We start from the raw sequence: 21,302 nt of genomic DNA, 5'->3' as shown, positions 1-21,302 counted from the left end.
CAGTCCTTCCCTGTCCTGGGAGATCAATCCAGTTTGTTCTCTTGAATACTTTCTCGTCCATACCTATACCTACCCCTCTGTAGCTCATTATTTGCTTCTTAGGTAAAAATGTCGTCTTTTTGGAGCAAACTTCCCTGAACACCTCATCTAAAAGACTTCCCTGGAGTTCCTGTTGTGGCTCAGCGGTAATGAACCCTACTAGCATCCATGAGGACATGGGTTCAATCCCTGGCCTCACTCAGTGGGTTGGGGATCCGGCATTTCTGTGAGCTGTGGTGTAGGTCCCAGACCCAGCTCTGATTCCACGTGATCCCAGCCAGCAGTTGCAGCTCCGACTGGACCCTTAGCCTGGAAACTTCTATATGCCTTAAGTGTGGCCCTGAAAAAAAATAAATAAATAAAAGATTTCACTACAGCCAATATCCCACCTCATCACCAGGCTTTGTTTACTTCATAGCTGTTATCACTATCTGTAATTATTTGTGTGTTGTTTACTTGTTTATCCTCTCTTTCCACCCATTAGAATGCTGTTTCCCTGAAGTCTGAGACCTTGTTGGTTTTGCTTTCTGCAGTTTCTCTGAAATCTATAACCTAAGATTCCTCAGCATCCTTCTACCAAATCACCTGCCTCCCATTTTCTGTCCTAGTGCCTCCAGTACCATCATGAGACCTTGTGGCTTTGTGTTTCCTTGGGTTCTTGGTATATATTATGCAGTACAGTTGCCTTTATCAGCTAAAATCTTTTGTGAGATGACTTGAAACCAGCGAAGAACAAAAGGGCATCAGGAAATGTCCACAGAGATATCGAAAGGGGAGATGAGAGAGAAACAAAAGGATCTCAATTTTGCTGAGGTTTGGCCAGGCCAAGAGATATCAGGTAACACCAAATAGCCTTTGTTACAATAACAGCAACTTTGACAAATTAATATGAAGTTGCCCCAGACTGAGTTATGGGGCCTTCCAGACTCAAAACCATCTAACCTTGCAAAATTGTGCTACCCTGTGCAACCTTGCACCAAGGATACTGTTTCAGTTTGGAATAAGGTTCGCATGCGCTCACACACTCAACAGGCAGCTCAGATTTGAGACATGGACGACTCTGGGTTCAACTATGAGAAATCAGCCAGAAGGACATTTTTTCCTACCAAATGGAAAGGGCAGTTTGCCGGCCATTATAGACTATTCCGTTCTGAAAGGAGTTTAGAGACGGTGGCTACTACCCCCAAACTATTTCATTCAAAGATTAGAGTCATTAATAACAAACAGTATCTCTTTGTTCCCCAAATCTTGGAGGCCTTCCTCTTCTTGTCAACAGGAGGCTTCTCTAAGTCAATGGATGTAAAAAGCTTCATCAGTTGTCTGAATGGAAGGGGCATGATGGCCCCTGGCTAGAAGGGTGGTAAGTCACCAAAGAAATGCTTAAGACACCGCTTTGCTTTTGGCGTCACCGTCATTATTTTTGATGTTCCCTGCCCTTTATCTCTTAGAACATTGCTACCTCCTGTGACAGCCTTATTTCCCAGACATTCAGCACCTACCAAGGTTTTTCCTCCTGTCTGTCCCCTGGGCAGGCGGGTGGTGTCTCTTTAGTGGTGCCGTGACCATATTAATATGGCAGAGAGTTGGTCTAGCAGAAATTACAAGGAGCATCATTGTAATTCAGACATTTAATTCCCACTTAGAGCAGATGCAGCCCTTGATGACTCACGGGTCCTGATCCTCATTCCCCTTCATCGGTCTCTCTTGCTTTTGGGTTTGCGGATGGACTGGCACTTTACAAGGTTAAAGATGAAAGACTTCTGAAAAAAGTTGTACAACATCCTTTGGAAAAAGTGCTGGGTGAAGAACACCAGAGAAGGAGACTCTGTGCAGAATTCCGTGGGCTTCTGTGGTGTACCGAACCAGGACCGCACGTTCAGTGAACGTTCTGGAAGATAACCAAGTCGGGCCAAAGGTGCGGGTGGGCTGGTACCATGAGACTTACGCTTCAGTTACCACTACTATTCCCTTCCCCTCCCTGAAGTGCCCTCCCTGTGGTTGTCGTTAGAAGACTGGAAGTATTGCAAAGTAAATATCTGGAAGCATTGATAGTAAACATAGGAGAGACATGCCTTGCTAAGCCAGCCGCAGGTCAGGAAACCCTAATCTTATCGGGGGTCCTGGAGACCATAATTCCATCGACCATTTAGACGGCGTTGTGTTACTGGGAACACAGATGTTTTCTTTCCATCCCTTTTTAGGCGTCCTGTTTTGGAGAAGCCCTTTTCTAAAGGCTTGATCATTTTAGGGCCAATTATTCTGCTTTTTCCCTTTAAAAAATTGCAGCTCCTTTAGACCCTGAACGGCAGGGAAAATACACATGTAAACAAACAGTTTTTCTCTTCCCTAGTTCATTTGTTTGTGGTATTTCCATGACCAAGGATGACCACTTCGAATGCAGCCTTTCTTCAAGTGTGGTCTGCGGAGCACTAGCATCAGAATCTCTGGAGCGTTTTGCTTTGTAATACATTCCCTTCGTCCCCATCTTGGCTGTTAAACTTTTTGAGGTAGCGCTTGAGAAGCTGTGTTTTAACCTGTTCTCAGGAGCACCACACCTGAGAACCACTGAGCTAGAAAAAGACCCTGGTCTGCTGGTTGGTGATGGCGCCTGGCTGGGGGGTAGCCTTTAAAGGATTGGGATTCACCTGTCCCTGCCTGCTTTACTTTCCCTGTAAAAGGGCATAGATTGAAGTTTCATACAAAGAAAGTGTGTTTTTGTTTTTTGTTTTTTTGCCTTGAGGATTTTTCACCTGAGGTCCAAGGTTAAAAGCCGGGTTCCCAGCTGTCGTGAAATTCTCAGGGAGGATCATGGCTCATATGCATGAAAGGTGTGTTCCAAGCAACTTAAAAGTGTGCTTTCCAGTTTGGGTAGGAGCCCTGGGCACCCTGACTGGCCCAGAGGGTGCTTGAATCTCTCTTTCCTTCCTATTTCTATTCATGGCAGAGGAATTCTAAAGCTTATGAAGAATGAGAAATTTAAAATCTTTTATAGCCAAACCTAAAGACCCCTTGGGCATCCTAATAGTGGCTTTCCCTCTCAGAAGAATGGAGAGGACAAGACTAAGGTATTTATGAATCATACAGGCACATTGAGAAGGACAGGAACTCATACCCATGCCTGTGAAAGCATCCCTGTGATGGTTTTCTTAATTGAGGTCGGAATCGCAGTATGCAAGGCAGGGTTAACTGCACCTTTCTGCCTGGCATTTCTGGTGTGAATACAGGCACCACTGTCATGCACAGGCCTGAGACCAGGGACAGCAGAATGTGGAAGTGGGTTTGGAAACCCAAATATTATGTCAGCAGTTTTCTCTTTCATTGATTCTCTCTTATCAAAACCAACTTTTTAACTCAGGGGCTCTGTTAATAAAAACATAGATAATTTCATTTGGAAGGCCCAAGAGCTTCATGTTTGGGGTTTAAAAAAATATATTCTTCTCATCCCCTCCAGGCAAGAGTGTTAGAGGGTTCATTCTCTTGCAGAACACCCAGTGCTGGTGAACCTCTCTGCTCAGAGTAAAGGGAGGTCAGTTATTAAAGACACGCAGAGCCCTGGAGCTGGAATCTCTGTGAAAGGAAAAACAGCCACAAATAGAATTCCCATGTTTAAGCCTTCCTTCTTATTTCTAATACCCTCCAAACCTCTTCAAACTCATTCTCACTTTTGCAGGGTCGTCTTCTTTTTTTTTTTTCATTTTAAAATGTTTAACAATGAAAACAGCTCTGAACGTATGGTTTGGGAGCTTTTATCCAAACAAGTAAGCCATCTTTTCCAGAAGGGTTTTTTTGGTGCAACTGCAAAGTATTTGGCGGGGTGGGGGCGGGGGGGATATTCAGAAAGAGACACCCCAGTGTTTGAATTGAAAATATGCAAAGGGTAACATTCCAGATCGGGGTTCTCAGTAAACAACGATGCTCAGGTTCTAGCAGGCACGCATTTCCCTCCCCTTGAAATGGGGAAACCCAGCAAGAAAAGGAGCCTCGGAAACCAGCGGCGTGAGGGCTCTAGGAGGGCTGTAAGTATGGACTTGGCAGTGTTGGATCAGGGTGCGGCCCCTGATGAGATTTCAGCTGCGATAATGAGGAAGAGAAGACCAGGTGAGGGGTATGAGGCAGGCAGCCTCGTCCTATGACCTGAGAGAGGGACTTCCATTTCTCACTTTCTGATGTTAAACCATAAAGAGTTTCCGGTTTTCTCTGCCTACTTCTCCCCTCCTGAATCTCCTAAGACCCACATTTCCTCTCCTGATGGCTGGGAACATGCAGGTTAACCCAGGTCTCCGGGAAGAGCAGTGCGAGTGCACTGGTATGAAATAGTGAGGTGTCACGGTCACACTCCCGACTTTGGCATCAGACAGCTTTAATTCAAGTGTCATCTCCACTGTGGCTTTCAGGCAGTTACTAAATCCCATGGGTCAGTTTCTTCATCCATAAAACGGGGATAATGAAAGTGCCTATTTCATAGCGTTCCTGAAAAATTAAAAGAATTAACATCTGTGGGACACCTAACACGATGCACAGCGCAGAATATGTGCTCAGTAAATGATGGCAAAGGGTGACACCACACACACACACACACACACACACACACACACACGCATATATGTTCATCTCTTGTATGTGTATGTAAACATTCATGTGTATATGTACTTTGCACATCTGTATGCTTCTGCATATATCATAGATATATATATGTATGTGTCAATGAAACATACCATAGCTACAAAACAATGGAAAAAACATCAGTTTCCGCAAATCTAACAGAGAGAATAGAGACGTTTGTTTCACATAAGCAGCAAACATAGTGGGAAAAATAGGATGGCCAGCTCAAAGACCCGGAATTGAGAAGACGGAAAGATAGACGGAAGTGACGCCTCTGAGGGAAAGTCCAGTCTGTTGCAGGGGTCACTGTGTTCTCCCCAGCTGGCCAGGTAGACCCAGAACTTGATATTTCGATCCTAGTCCTGCTGGTGCTCGTGAAGTACAGAGAGCTGTTAAGGCTTCACCACTCAGGGCCTGGACCCGGGCAGGAGGCTGGGGACAAGTGGGGTGTCCACTCTTAGGCTTGTATAATCACCACCCTGCCCTCGAATGCCCCGTGGGGTGACTGCCTCCCTAAATCTTGCAGCCTGGGAGTTCCCGTCATGGTGCAGTGGAACCAAATCCAACTAGGAACCATGAGGTTGCAGGTTCGATCCCTGGCCTTGCTCAGTGGGTTAAGGATCCGGCGTTGCCCTGAGCTGTGGTATAGGTCACAGATGAGCATTGCTGTGGCTGTGGTATACACGGGCAGCTATGGCTCCAATTCGACCCCTAGCCTGGGAACCTCCATATGCCACAAGTGCAGCCCTAAAAAAAAAAGGCAAAAAACCCAAAAAACTTGAAGCCTGGGCATCCCATTGGCTTCACCCTAAATGAACCAGTCACTGCACTTTTCTAAAGGGATGATGGGAATTTGGTGATGACTTCTCCTAACCAAGGTGACCCCCAGAGACCACCATAGAGGCCTCTCTCACTCCATCACATGCCAGCATCTCCTGAGCAGAGCAGGATTGTTCCCCAGCTGGTCCTGTTCATGCCACATCCTGGGTCCCCTCAAGACCAGAACATGAATTCCGTGCAGTCTGGCCACACCATTAAGATAGGACCATGTGTGTTCTTCTACCCACCCATGTTTGGACCTCTCCCATTTTCATTCTTCCCGTAGCCCTAACCCTGAGTTGTAGGAACTGGTGATTAGAACAGATACCCCCTAAGCACTTCACTGTATATGTAAGTCAGACCGTCATGCTCTGCATAGGTCTTAAATTTAGAGAGTGATGTAGGTCAATTACTTCTCAATGAAACTGGAAAAAAAAAAAAAAAAAAAAAAGAACTGACCCCACCATTCTTTGGAGATGGGTAAGTCCCGTGGTGGCAGTCTCCCTTTCCTTAGAGTGCCCCAGCAACCAGGCAAAAGGCACCCCAACCAGCAGGAGAAAACCAGTTCCTCTCACCTCGAGTTTCAGTTCCTCTGGATGCTTCATGTAGGAAACGCAGAAATCGTTTAATGTCAGCTGCTCTCATGACAAAGACCCTGGGGTGCTCATCCTGGCATGGCTGCCATGTGGCTTTTGGAATGGGGAGCAAGAAGAATTCTAAGGCCCTTGGAGGAGAAATGGCAAGGCCAACCGGTACATTTCCTAGGATTGCTTTATATTGTTTTTCTAGGTTTTCTAGACGCTCCAGATCTTAAGGCAGCCACAGAAGAACTGTAGTGAGAGTGCAAAAGGGGAAAAGGACTGCTAGGAGGGAGAAGATGCAGGGAAGACTGAGCAGCTTATGCAGCCACCCCTTCAGGTTCAGACACATTGCTTGAGGGCCTACTGTGTGGGAGTCAGGTGCTTACTAAGTGCTAGGGATGCCAAGGTGAATCGGCTGCCCTGAGGAAGCTAAGGACTCCTAGAAAGACAGGCATGGCAGTGGGCACTTTCCATAACTGGCTTATTGCTGGAGTAGAATCTGGTCCAGGATGCCATGGGGGCTCAGAGGAATGGACACGCCTACCCAAGCCTGGTGGTCCTGCCAGGTGTTCACGGAAAAGGTAGTGCCAGAGCCGAGGAGTTTATTCATTCGCTCATTCATTTTTCATTGAATGTCAGCTGCCTTTCTGCTATGGGGATGGGTTCGAGTGATGCAATGACATACGCATTTTAAAGTGGGAGAAGCTAGGTGGAAAAAAAGCATTTAGGTAGGCAGAATTGAGGATACTATTTTAAGGCTGATCAAAGGGCTCTTCCAATACCTACTCCTGAGGCTTCCTGATGCCTCCATCATTAGAAATGCATTCTTTTGCCTGTCACAGTAAACATTGCCACTTCAGAACATCAAAAATAGGTTTTGACACAGGAAGGCCAGCGAGTTGCCTGAGGGTTCTAGGAGCCTGAGCTGGGGTATAGGGATTACAGCAGGTACAAGACAGAAGAAAGCAAGGACTGACCACTCTCTTGCTTTCTCCCTGTTAGGACCGGGAGCTGATTAGAGCAGCCCCAACCATCCAAACTAGTGAATCCCACTGGCACACAGTTTAGGATCATGCTGCACGGATTGACCCAGACAGCCCCTCAGCCTCTGTCCACTACGGAAGCGCAGGACACCCAAGTTGAAGGGAGGGCTGAATGACACCACGTGGGTGTGCAGTGGTCTGTGACCGGAAGGTTCGCTGGAAGCAATTTGCAAAGGAGGCCTTAGAAAACCACCTGGATGGTTATTGTAAATTAAAAAAGGAAGAGATGCCACTTTTTTTCTGAATAATTTTTAATACTAGGTTTATGCCTGGGTACATGTGATAGTCATTAGAGCTTATTTAACTCTGAAATTATCTGGCCCCTCCAACTCCCCTGGGACTGTAGGAATCGTGGGTTAAATTTTAAAAACAATGTCTGAAAGAAGATGATATGCTTTTCCTTGAGGAGACTAAAGTCCAACTGAAAAGGAAAAAAAAAAAATCAGCTCTGTCTAGGAAGGATGATTAGCATCTCTTGTATTTGCTGTGTGTTTCCATAATGTATCTGCGCTCAGAAATTCACCCGGGCACACAGAGGGGCCTCGACGTGGCTCTGGTGCCCTTCGGTCCCGCAATCCACGTTGTGCTTTTCTAGTGGGGTGTTTTGGAGATAGCCCAAACGCATTCTGAACTCTGAGCTCAAATCTCAGGGGTTTTTCACTTCTTCGGAGCCGAACATTTCATCAGGAGCTGAGAGGACGTGAGTTACACCGAACAGCTGCGCGGTGCGGTACCCACCACCCTCTCCCCAAGGATGACACGTTCGGAAAGGAGGGTGTTGTACGCATTCCTGAGCAAGCCAGCTAATCTGGAGGCCTCGCCTGTTGGCCAGGGGCTACTTCTAAGAAGGCTCCCACTGGAATTACAGCATCTTACAACTCGGATCTGCAAAGCCCCCTTCTTCAGAAGAGCAGCAAGGACACACGGAGGGGCCGCACGGGGTGGGGGAGGCGACCAGAGGGTCCAAAGGATGAAAAAGGAAGCTCTTGAGTCAGAGGGGGAATTTCCTTTTGGGAACAGGATATTCTCTATCATTAACGGCTCACAGGAAGGGAAAGAGAAAAGCAGGGTTTCTTTTTGGGGCCCGGGCGGGGGAGGGGGGGAGAAACCCAACAGCCAGTGAAAATGCCTGGAATGGCGGGGAAGGGGCCACTGTTATGTTCGGAAGCCAAGTGCACATGTAAATACTCAGACCCCTTTGAACTCTGACGTGGGTTCCGACTCCGGCCAGCCCAACAAAAAAGGTTTACTGGAGTGTCCGTGTGGCCCACGTGTTGTTGGCTCAGTGGCATCTTCATCAGCTACAGAGTTCTCGGAGTTTGGCTAGAAGCCCTGAACCCACTGGCCCCATCAGTCCCTGACCAGAGGCACCCTCACCACCCTGGAATCTCTTGGCCTCTTCCTCCTCCCGGCAGGAGCAGAGGTGCTGGGGTGTCTCATGACAGGTCTGTACCTGGCCTTGCCCCAAACTGCAGTCTTCTTTGTTACTTTCCAAGGAAGGCAAAGGAAACAGATCTTTACATAATCTTTACCTACAGCATAGGGTCCCTTTTGCCTACATCGCTGGGGGGGAAAAAAAAAAGAAAAGAAAAAAGAAGAAGCAGGAGCCCACTGAGTAGCAGCCTCACCCAGCCCCTGGGATACATTCTAAGAAAAAGTCCTATATAAAGTATTTCCCCCTGTGGTTACAGGAAGATGCCAATTTAGAAAGCTGTATTGCATATCCATTTTGATATGCCTAAAATAATAACATTTCCATATGAAATCTAAGGAGATTTTTAGGGCATAGAGAAGGAAAAGTGAAAGCCCTTAGCTTTGTATTAGCCCACATGGTCAGAGGCTTTTCTAAAAAGGCGAAAGTCATTTTTATAAAATCTTGTCATCCTTTCTTGAAGTGGAAAGGCTGGTAGGCTCCGAGGCAAGATTTTGTTTTATTTATTCGCTGCATCAGAAGAAAAATCAATAGCTGCTTGGCGAGTCAGACGTAAGTGAGTTATACAGGCCACTGACATGGTGGACCAAACTTTATAACAACCACATTTGCCGCTGTCAGGCCACGGGCTTTGGTGGCGCCAGCTGTAATTATGGCTGATCACCTCTAATTCAGAGCTGCCTGCCTTGATAAAGGTGTCACTGGAGCAACTGTGGCATCAGCGTCAATTGGGGATGTCGTGCCCCAGGGCAGACTGGGAAAGAGAGCTCTTCCCCACCCCAGCCCCCCGGGTCAGGAAGACCGTTGGGAGAACCTGGCTTTTTAACTCTTTCGCCCTGAGTTTGATGATGTTCCCTAAAGCTCTGATTGAAATCCCAAGGCACCCGGATGAGCAACAGCCCTGGCCGATGGCAGCAGGTATCTTTCTTAAGCTAAGAGATTTCTCTGAAAGCAGGTTTAGAAGCTGGGATCTTCTCTGCCTGGCACCCTGCAAACAGATCAGGGCTTGTATCACCTACTGAAGTCACTGATCACAAAAGCCAGGAGTGGCAATTGACGCTGGCAAAAGCCACACATAGTTAAAAAAAAAAAAATGCGATGCCATGCCTGTCTTCTGCTTTTGTGGTATTTAAAAAAAATTCTAGCGAACTTCCCATTTTTTTTTTAATTTTTTATTTTTTTTCTTTCTGAAGGAGGCATTAAGGGTGAGGGGGGAGAGAAAACGGAGAGGAGAGAAAGTTTAAAAAGACCTTGCTAACCAAGCCACCCAGGGTCTGGACTGTCCTGGTGAAAAGTCCCCCAGCAGGAGAGGAGTGACGTGAGGACCAGAATTCCACAATTAAAAGGACTTCACAGTCATTGGTGAAGGATAATGTTTGACTCCCTTCCCCCACCCCCACCCCACCCCCCCACCCCGCCACCCCAGGCTGTTTTTCCTCCCTCTGTAATTAAAAAAGAGACACACTCTTAGGGTTTGTTCTCCCAGTGTTTGAAAAACTCACAGTCAGCATCCCCTCTCCCCGATGCTCCCCCAGCCGTTGGGGGAACTCACCATAGCTTGTCTTCATTTTGACAACTCACCTGAGAGTGGAGGCTAATCTCAGGAAGCCAAGCTCTGTGTTGAGTCACGAGGGGTTTTTTGTTTTTGTTTTTTGTTTTCCCCCTTCTGCATGTAGAAGAGCAGCCCACCTGGGCCAAGGGAGCAGTGACTGATCTCCCCCTCTGGAGGGCTGGATTTGGCCCAGAAGCGGGTTTGCCCTTGTTGACAGGGAGGTCAGAGGCGACGCATCTCTGGAGGGCTGGTGGTTGGCACTCAGCAACAGAAAATCCCATCCAGCTCCAGGAAAAAAAGAGCCGTGGGCCATGGAAACGTGTCACCTGGTTCTGAAGAAAAGCCTGGGCTGGTGACCTGTCTCGGTTACTCCTGCTCCGTCCTTCCCCCAATCCGCTCTTTGACCCCTTCGCCTCCGCCTCTTGCGTGTGTCTCCCCTGTGACTCCCCCTCCTCCAAACTCAAGGACTTTTTTTTTTTTTTTTTTTCTTAATCGGAACCAGTGGATCCCTGCCTGCACAACTCCCGGGTCCCTGTCTGCGTCCCAGGCAGCTGTTGGGCCAGCCCCAGGCGGTACTGTTTCCCTGCTCTGTTTACTGGTTTCTAAGGGCAATTGCACCACTCAGGCTCCCTGAGTCTGGAACTCGGCCTGGGGCTGTTTTGGTTACATTGAAGTTTTTGCTTCAGTTCTGCCAGATTTAAATGGTGACTTCACCAGCACGGAGCTAAAAAGGAGAAGGGGGAGGAGGGCGAGCCCAGGAGAAAGAGAGTGAGCGAGCCGAGCCGGGCGCTAGAGAAGGGCCAGCTCATGACATCATCGCTTGGCCTGGAATCAAGTGGGAAGGATGTGACTCACTCAGGCTAGTTAAGCTTTGGCTCAAATTCTACACACACTCATTCCACAGCTCTCATGTTCTGCACCTCAGGAGGGAATTCAGCCTCAGTGATGTCCATGAGGTTTGTTTTTAATTTTATTTTCTTTCTCCCGATTTTATAGATTTTGGGGGGGGGGGTGGTCCCTACTGCCTTCTTTCCTGGAGTCTTCGTCCTCCTCCTCCTCCTCCTGTCCCCCCCACCCTTCCTGCCCGTCTTTGTTTCTCCACTCCTTCCTTCTCCTCTTCCCCCAGCCCCTCCGCTCCTCTTCTGGTCCCGAAGAGGCATTTCTTTTCACTTGGATCAGAGTTTTTGTTCCAGTAACGGCAACCTGCATGAGTTGAACGGAGGCTGGGTTGGGCACACACGCAAAAAAAAAAAAAAAAAAAAAAAAAAAATCGGAGCGAGCCGGAGGGACAGGCGCAAAAGGGCCACACAGAAAAAGCGAAGTGAGAAGGAGCAAACTCTTGGGCGAAGTTTCTTCGCTGCGGTGTCGCTCCTAATCGGAGGAGACAGGGAGAGAGTTAAAATGCAGGAACCAATCGCTTGAATGGTGATGTAATGCAAGAACCGCAGGGTAGTTAAGTAATGTGAGAGCCAGGGGGTCAGGGTTGCAAAGCATTTACCTGCTCTCAAGGGGTTTTCAGTTTATTATCAATTGCAGGGACTGTAACTGGCTTCAGACTACAATCTCTAATTATTCACAGACGCCCCTTTTTTATCTTTTATTATTAAAAGTAAAACTATATTATGGTGTTTGAAAAAAAAGTGATATTATCACAGCTGTGTATTATTTTCCACCAGGATTCTCTCCCTCTTTCTTTCTGAAATGGCTCAAAAGGGTTGTCTTTTCGTAAAAGGTCGAAGGAAGTGAAGTGACGGTGGGAGTGGGGGGTGGCTTTTGAGGGAAACTGGTGAATTGCAAATGCCTGGAAAACTCTTTGGTGTGCCGTGCTGAGTAGAAAGAGTTGTGCCACTGTGTTTCTTCTCAAGACTGTACTGTCGCTTTTTCACATAATAGATGATGCTCCCCAAAGCAGCTACAGCCCTTCGCCTATCTGTTCAGCTCACGTTAGCTGCAGTTAATTTTAACTTTCTGTTTTTTCACATGCCAATGAACTTAATCCAGTGCTAACTTTAAAACGTGTATGTTCTTGAATTATTTTCCAAGATGATACTCTGCGGTCAAGGGAGAGATGATGAAAACTTCCGGACTGATTGGTCTAGAAACAGCTAGTTAATATTTGTGAGGAAGGAATTAACAGGAAACAAATGGAGTGAGGGACAGGCGATGGTGTTCTTGATGCTTTAAGGATCCAGGATACCCAGAGAGAGAGAGACTGTTACGTTTTGGAAATTATTACCACGTTTCTGTGCGTTTCATAAATGTATTTAGTGCCATGATGCTCGGTCTGGGCCCAATGCTTTCTGAAACCACCCAGCATTATTAGATAGTTGTCAGCTGAAGGCCTCCACACCTGGAGGGCCAGTTCAGGGAGAGAGTCTACCCTGACTCGTGGCTACTTCCAAACGTCTCTGACTCAGTTAGCTTTGATCATCATACAGCTGGATGCAGAGTGAGGCACGGAGCATGTACCCGAAAGGTGTTTCTGTTTATGTATTTAATGCACGCTCGGGATATAACTAATCATGACTTTTTATGGGTCTTCTCCCCTCTCTCCTTTTATCAGGGGCAGGGGGGTGGACAGAGATGGAGGGGGGAGGAAAGTGGGGAAGAAACAGCGTGCTGTGGCGGAGGTCAGGAGGCCTGAGTGCTAAGCCTGATGACCTTGAGCGAGTCCCTTAAAGCATCATTTCAAGATGACAGAGCAGACAAAGTGGGCAACCAGCCCCCCCTACCCCCACCCCGTGTGGAACCAATCTAAGGTGACCTCGGAAGTCCCTTCCAGCTTGAAAGTTCTGTGTCTGTGTCCGTGTTCTGTAAAAGTTTTGCTAAAAGGTATTTGGCACAGCCTTTCAGCGAAAAGTACATTTGAATTCAAGAAAGACACGAGCTGGGGAGGGTGAAGGGGAACGTGTCTTTCCCCACTTTGAAGCTAGCTTTTTGTTTTTCGCATTTTGGCATGAACGCTCCTCTTGTGAAATCCTTAGTTTCCACATGCAACCTGCGAGGAGTCCTCAGTGAGAGATAATTACCTGGGTAAGTATGTCCCAAAGAAAGGCGGAATAGAAAGGAAGGCCCATCAACGCAGTCAACTTGTCGAAAAGATCCCACAAGGCCCTCTGATGTGTAAAATGATGCTGAAATGTAGGAGGCACCTGTGCTTTGTGCCCTCATATTCATCTGCATATTCAGAATAGTACTTTTAAATAATTTATCCCCCCCCAAAGATTTTGTGACTCCTTGATACGTTTTGGTAATTTTAACATAAATTCAAGGTTTTAGATGAGATTGAAGGCTATTTAAAACCTTCAAAGAACTTGAAAGGCAAAACTATATATGCGCCTGTTCGAAAGATAATTTTACCAAACAATATCCCTATTCTTCAGCCAAAGGCCAGGGTAGTGGCTTTATTGTAAAGTATGTATTTATGGGCCCAGCTTAATTGTGCACAGGGAATGATCACAACTATGCCTGTGGGGGGGAGGGGGAATTACTCAGAGCTGAAACGAAACCACTGCTGAAGGTTATTAGTCATTGTGCAGGGTTTGACGAGTGCCAAGTGAGTGCTTGAGACTCTTCAGGAATAAAGAGGGCATGGTTTCTTTTTTTAGTGCATTACAATTTATGTTGACTTGGCTCCGAGGTGTTCACCTATAATCAGAGAGGTCCGGAAGGACTGACAGAGAGGCCAGGCAAGGAGTGTGAGCCCGGCTGTGAGCCCAGGTCAGACTTGGTCACCCCACTTCCTCCCTGGGATAACTCAGGAGGGTGAGGATCACCGGCTCCCCTGTTTGGTGATGGTTTCGTTGGGAGTTTTAATTTTGATTATTGCTGTTTTCAAATTGAAATTTGTATTGCGGTCCTTGTAGCCCGACATGCACCTGTAAGAAATCACACAGAGACCCCGGGTACCATTCACCCAGTTTTCCCCATCGGTGACATCGGACAAAACTAGAGTAAATATCACAACCAGGATATGGACATTGCTCTAATTTACTGCTCTCATTCAGTGTTTCCTGGATTTACCTGTATCGTGTGTGTGTGTGTGTGTGTGTGTGTGTGTGTCTTGTTTTTGTCAATGTGAAAACCAAGGGTCAGACTTGCCCTGGTTCATACGAGCTCTAACCTGTTGAGTCCAGTCCACACAGGGTCTAGCTCTAGCTTTGCCATCACTGATAAACCTTCCTCCACCGTCAGGACCACCATGGAGCTAATGGCTGTGCTTGTCCGTGTAGGATCTTGGTGACGTGGTTCATGTTTTACATTCCCTCGGGGCATGGCCTCGATGGAAGCTTTGGCCTCCACAGGGGTCTTTGGGGCCATGCCTCACATATTAGCAAGTGAAGGCAGGCGGCGGGGCTTTGGTGGCACAACAGAAGAGGCACAGATCTATACAGAACTAAGGGATACCCACTGTCCACGCTCAAGCTTACCCATAAGTTGCAGCCAAGCTCAGCCTTCTTCCCCTTGCCCTGCCATTTCCCCCTTGGTGGACACATCTATGGCATGCAGAAAGGGGGTGACGCCAGGAAGTCAGGTAGCCATTGATCAGAGAAGTAGTATAGAATCTTCTGAAAAGAGCACGGCTTTTGAGGTCAGAAGTTCAAGTCACTCTTTTACGTGCTAGTTGGGCAACTTTGGCCAGTCACTGAAACTCACTGTGCTATAATTTCTATTTTTTTGGTAAAATGAGGATAACCATACCTACTGTGTGGAGTTATGAGGCCTGGAGACATATTTTAAGGGCCCTGGCACACAGTGGGATCACAGGAATGCAGTCTCAGCTGCTGCCATCATGTGGATACAGGAAGGGGTCCTATGGGGAAGTGTCTGTGCAGGCGACCAACTGCAGACTCTGGCGGGCATCCTGCTCCCGGCATCACTCAGACTTCTTCCTTTTCCAGCCTCTCTTCCCTTCTTTTTATTTAGAAAATCAAGCAGGTCTGAGCTCAAGTCAGGTACTAGAAGCAGAGGTAAAAGGTCCATTCTGATTAAAGTGAGATGAGGAGAAAACCTCAAAACCTGCCAAGTTTCCAGTGACCTGAGTGGAAGGAGAGAGAACAATGCAGGTTGGAAAAAAAGACCCTCGCGTCCCCATTCATGCTCAGCCGTGGCTTTGTGAATGGGAAAATGGAGTGAATTGGAGAAGAGCGAGTTTGGTCGTGAGAACTGGATTGCATTTGGGGCTTGACAAAGAGGATTTCTCTGTGCAGTAGCACACGTGTGTGATGCATGTCTTTGGTCAGGTGAGGCTGCCTTTGAAGCCTGCTGTCTCTTCTCACATATCTTTTCTGGTCGTAAAAATGATGTTTTGGAGATTGAAGAGAAGGGGATCCCCAAGGTGGCAACCGTTATGATGGTGAAGTTGGTGGGATCATGCCACGGTGATGGGACCCAAGACTGCCATCAGGGGTTCTATTCCACGTCCCCAAGTCTCTGCCGGAAACAGGCCCCAGGCTGTCTCAAGCTGCATTCTAAAGATGTTGTCTCAGATTTTCCTCAGTATGCATTGGGCAGGAGGGCAGGTCCACACTCAGAGGCAGAAATGAGTGTGGATTTGAGTTTGAACCCTGTCATGGGTCTGACAGAAAGTAGGGTGGGGACACCTGAAACTGTGTTTAGAAAAGTAGAAACGGTGGATGGAACATGGGCTTCTTCTTTCTGCTCTCTTTTTGTTTGGTCTTCTTGGGCCTCTGACCTTCCAAAGGGACTCTTTTTGCATTGGGTTTGCCAAAGCTGGGTGTGCAAGCATCTGAACCAGCAGATAGAGCACAGAGATATGGTAGACAGCAGAGAGGAGGAAGGGAAATGGGCCGCATTGATAAATGGGGGCCAGGCCAATAAAAATCCTCTGGCCCAAATCAAAGTTTGTGAATTTTGTACAGATTTTGCTAGTCTGATGAAACTGTACGTTAAGGCTTGGTGCCTTCAGAGGTGTGTATTTCACAAATTTTGGATGCAACCACAGCAGTTCCTTGACTCCTTACATCCTGGAAAACTGAGATCGACTTTGACTTAGGACTCCAAAGTCCACGACATAGTACACACACACTTTATAACCAGTCCATACATCGTTTCTTCCTGTGCCTACCCCAGCAGGAGAGTTTATTTAATGATGAATGAAGCAACGCTGCACCCAAGAAGAATTAATCAACAGTTTACAATCATTATGGAGGGTGCGACAGCAGATGTGCAGTAGCCAAGACCCATCTAGCTCTCAGCAAAATCTTCCCTTTTTCCACACCATACCAGAAATTGAATTTTACCTTATAACTTGTTTTCCTTGCTGTCTTAATGACCGAAATAGAACTGGAGGTGTTTGGAACAGCCAAGCCTGGAAAAAAACAATAATAAGGCTTCAAAGAAATGCCAAGGTATCTATTAAAGCACAGACTCAATCACTCATCGTAATGGGAGAAGGAAAATGGGGGCCAAGAGACTATGCTGGATAAGCTGGAAGGCCTGCCATTGAATTACAGTATTTTAGGAGCCTGTGAACTTTCAAAATCAAAGATCTTTAAAGAATTGAAGTCATGTGGAGCTGGATACATGTGCTGACACGGCAGAGAGGCCAGCTGGGCCTCTTGTAGCCTCATGGGCCTGGCTTCCCACTTTCTGCCCCTCTGCCCTCAGTGGGGCCCATCTCACTGCTAAGGAAGGGTGCCAGAGGAAGCTTCTTTGCAGAGGCAGAGCCGGATTGTTCAAAATCTGCAAGGCCCAAGTGATACGCTTTGAGAATCCTTTTGGAGTCAGGCAGCTCTGTGTTCCAACTCTGGCTTTGCCACTTGTAGCTGCGTGATTTTTGACCATCTGTTGAAAGTTTCTGAGCCTCAATTATTTCATCCATGAAATGGAATCCATGAGATAATGACTATAACACACTTAGCATAGTAAATGTTCAGTCAGTGTTATGCACTTAGCATAGTAAATGTTCAATACGTGGTAGTTATTTAATCATGGGACTAGTGGACTCTTTTGGAAGTCTGGATAATGGTATATTTGGGGCTTTAACTGCATAGAGAGAAACACTGTCGTCCAGCGGTTCCTTCCCAGCAAGGAAAACTGAGTCCCGAGATGCCCGGGAGACTGTGAGCAGGAGGAGAGGTGAAAAGAGAGACAGAACACAGCCTCTCTTCTGTGGGACCATCTCCTCACGGGCCAGAAAATGAGGTTTAAGACCACACGGTAAAACAGTTCATTTCAGAGCCAAGAAGACTTGGGTCTTTTTCCACCCCCCACAGCTTTTAGTTAAGTAGCAGATTTCTTTTTCAGATGTTGCATAAAGCAGTTCTTCTTTTGCACCTGCCTCTTCTTGACATTCTTATTTACCATCATGCTTCAGGCAGCTCAGCAACGCTCTGCAACAAAGGGCTGAGGTCCTTTAATTCCTCTGGAATTAATCATAATAACAGCAATTATGATAAACCCATTTAGTGTAAATGGACACGTAAATTACTCTTGCGTTGCATTTTCACCTGTAGTTTTTCCGCTCTCACCAGCATCCACCCTAATATGGGTTATAAAGTGGCTTCTCTCAAGCCACATTACCTTCCTTAGTTCAGACTTTGCCCTAGCTCAGTACAAGGCTGCCTTGTTGACATTGCCTTCCCTTCCACCGAGGGTGAAGAGGGGGCTCCGGTGTGCAGTCACAAGGGATGGCATTTGCACTGGTTTTACTCTGGGCATCCAGAACTCTTAGTGGTAGATTAATAATCCTGTATCCCTCTAAATGCATGGATAGGCGGGAACGTTAGAGATCCTTCAACTTACTGAGTCCGAAGTTGAAGCCATCCTAAAATGTGACATATTACCTGATACCATAAAGCTACTTGCTGGCAGTGCCAGGACCTGGTTCCAACACGGTGAGGAGCATGTTTCTGCCCTGCCAGGCTCTCGGGCTTCCTGGAGCCCAGCATGGCATCTTTCTGCTCAAGCTTATGCTTCTCAGTCCCCTTTGAGGCTCTTGAGGATGGTGTGGTGGGAAGAGCACAGAGAAAGACCGAGAGGTGCAGGGGCCAGAGGGGCAATGGCCAGGCTTGGAAAGCTGGGAGTCGCTCAGGCACCTGGCTGTGCAAAGACTCCACCCTCTGGTCAGGAGGGAGGGGAGGGGGACTAGATAGTTTGCCTTCTGCCTCCAGCCAAAAGCTCCCCAGTGTCTAGTTAGTGGGTGGGGCGTACGTCCCTAGTCCATTAGCCAGACGAGGTAAATGTCCAGGAGTCAGGCTCTCTCTGCTTCCCCCATGCTCTGCTCTCTCCCTTCCTCCCTCTGCCTTCTCTGGCCCCCCTCGCTGCTCCACTGAGTGCGTGTCTGATGAGGCCAGAGCTTGGAAACCACCCCAGATCCAGCACCCACCCACCTGCAGGATGTGACCTCTGGGCTCTGAAACTTGCTGCTTCCTCCCTCTCCCTCCCCACCTAGGGAACGGTTTTGGACCACAATTCCCAACCCAGCCCCACTTTGCACTTTAATCCCAAAGAGACTCCAGCACTTTGTGACCACAAAAAACTTGTCACTTCATTACGATTCTGAAAAAAAAGGAGAGAGAGAGAGAGAGAGAGCGCGCGCGCAAAGGGTAATTCATAGTTGTTTTAATGACTTTGCATCCTTTCCCATGGAGGCAGCTTTCAGCTGTTAGGCACGAAGGACTCCAGCGATGACATGGAAGAGTGCGACAGGGGCAGCATTTTTCATGATGCTTTATCACAAGATTCCTCACAGCCAGTTAATCCAATTAATCTTCCCACAGTAATTATCCAGGTGCTGTATGGTTTGGCTTCCCTAAAGTCTCCAAAGCTCTGTGGTGTGGAGATGAACTATTGTGCCTCCCGACCTCGAAAGGATGTTTCTAACTAATTGATGATTGTTAAGTGCTCGGCGAATGCGCTTTGGAAACATGCTGGAGCTAATATGTCTGGATCGTGCCCCGTGCAGCTGCACAGTGTGCAAGTCGGAAATCATTCTTGCCATTTGTAAATCATGTGAAGATGATAGGACCCTTTCTCTTCTCAACTAGGTATCTGTCCCCGCATGTCCCCCTCCTCTCCGCATCACACATTTTGTTCTTTGTTCTTTTCTCCCAATCGGTGTTAAGCTGCCTTTGGTGAGACAGGCCGGTGATTCTTAGGATTTCTTCCCTGAAGTAAGAGGGTCCATCATGCTGGATCTTCCAGCCACGTGGCCTTTAATGAGGCAAATGGAAAACTCCAATCGGCTGAACTGCCAGTGAAAGAAATGTGATTTTCTCTATGGAAAAGGGCTTTTGAAACTTTTTTTTTGCTATGAACAATAGTAAGAAATATATTTTATAGGAGTTCCTGTCGTGGCTCAGCAGTTAGTGAACCCAACTAGAATCCAAAGGACACAGGTTCCATCCCTGGCCTCGCTCAGTGGGTTAAGGATCCGGCATTGCCATGACCTGTGGTGTAGATTGCAGACGCGGCTCAGACCTGGCGTGGCTGTGGCTGCAGTGTAGGCCGGCAGCTACAGTTCCCTAGCCTGGGAACTTCCATATGCCGAGGGTGTGGCTCTAAAAAGACCAAAAAAATAAAAACCATTTTTTATATCGCAGCCCAGCATATGCACATGTATGTATGTTTACATCTGTGTGTGTAGGTCTGTGTGAGGCAATACTTAATCTTTACTGTGTATAATTTCTTGGATATCATATCCTATAAAATACTAGTCATGTCGGATTAAACTGATCTCACCAATTCCTCACTAATTGACCTCACTAATGAACTGCAGCCAGAGTTCAAAAGGCATCGGCGCCATGGAAAGGTCAGTGGAGGACTGGACAAGGGTCAGGAGACCTGGGTTGTGTTGCCAGCTCTGTCCCAACGCCAAGCTTCCGTCCCCAGACCTCAGCATCCTCATATAAAATTCAGATATTTGTTTTCAAAGTGAATTTTCCCTTAGAGTCCTTTTTAAAACAATCTTCTTATGTGGAAGCCCGGTATGAAAAACTAGAGCCTCCGATTGGCCCATAGCTTCCGTCTCAACACATGCCCCCACCTTCACCCTGAAGTCCTTGAAACACCATCTTAATATCACTGGAGCAGAAATTACCCAAGTCTCTTCTTGTTCTGGCGTTCATTGATTATTTTATCTCCTAGGTAATAGGTTTATCTCATGAAACACACCAAATTTTACTTCCATTGATTCTGAGCTGGGATTTTGCAAGCGGTGATCTCCAGAATCAGTGGGTATTTTTGTGGCAGAATCCCAGTTCTTGCCCACTTCAGTTTTATGGCTTGTTCATAGGCCTCCTGGGATAGGCTTCTTCAGGGAAGGAAGAGTTTGAAAGGCCTTCTGTTGATGTGCGAGCAGGCAGACCTAGGATGTTTATTTATGTCATTGTGTCTGCTAGTTTCTTGCCTCCTCAATTCGGCAGGTTCTTGATTCTTAACGCAGCTCCAATCATTTGGCTTACAGCTGGTAAAATACAATTTTCTGGTTCTCAGAAAGAAAGGCTTTTCAGACTTACAAAAAGAGAAGCTCATAAGACTTCTTGAACATCAAATAGCTCTTACAAAACACCATTTTGATGAGTTAAGTGTAAATGAATCAGAAACATACGGATTAAATTTCCCTTGAAAGACACATGGGTTTAAGAATTAAGGGGGGAAAGTGCTTGGCAGGATGGATTTCAGGTTTTTGCCAAACCTCAAAATGTTTGAAAAATGGTTTGAGACATTTTTAACTGAAGGCAAAATGCCACGGAGTTCACCCATCCCAGACATAATAGCGAATCTTTTTGACAACAACTTTGTGACAAGAAAAAAGGCCTATGGGGCTTAGCCATTTTCCCAGTTCTCCTTTTATACTGCCCCCTAACCTCCCCCCTACCCTCCCCCCAAAAGCTCCACATTTCTAGGGCTAGGAGAACGGTCTGATTGACAAACTAAAATTTCAAGTCAGGCAATTACTGGAAAATAACCCCAGTACTCAAAAATTCTTGGATTTTTTTCTCCCCATACTACCCAAAGTCAATTATACCCCTTTCTAAGTGGAATAATACACTCTAGGGATATGCAGCATTTGGTATATTTTATTCGCTGGTGTCTAGAGCAATGCACAGTTATTTAGTCATTTGTCTGACATTATAGTGCCAGCTTCTTCAGAGACGGCGAAAAAAAAGTTCACTAAAAGCAAACAGATTGGAGGGAAATATCCATTGGTTTATTAAAACAGCCACAGTGTGGAAATGCTATATATTATAGAGGCAGGGCCTGGGTTG

At 46.8% G+C, this 21,302-nt stretch overlaps 1 protein-coding gene across 3 annotated transcripts in view; it reads left to right on the top strand.

Moving 5' to 3' along the window:
* CREB5 (cAMP responsive element binding protein 5) overlaps positions 1 to 21,302 on the top strand; it is a 412,742-nt gene that overhangs the window by 272,283 nt on the left and 119,157 nt on the right. The window contains exon 1 of one of the 3 annotated variants that reach the window (XM_047763737.1): positions 10,813 to 11,024. The exons of the other annotated variants lie outside the window; for them this stretch is intronic. Coding sequence (XP_047619693.1) covers positions 10,978 to 11,024 — 47 coding nt within the window. The 5' untranslated portion in view covers positions 10,813 to 10,977. Of the gene's footprint in view, positions 1 to 10,812; positions 11,025 to 21,302 lie in introns of those variants that run through there. 3 annotated transcript variants of the gene reach the window in all.

This window comes from Phacochoerus africanus, chromosome 16 (genome assembly GCF_016906955.1).
Source record: "Phacochoerus africanus isolate WHEZ1 chromosome 16, ROS_Pafr_v1, whole genome shotgun sequence".
Lineage (NCBI taxonomy): Eukaryota > Metazoa > Chordata > Mammalia > Artiodactyla > Suidae > Phacochoerus > Phacochoerus africanus.
This window is presented reverse-complemented; position numbering and strand designations above follow the sequence as displayed.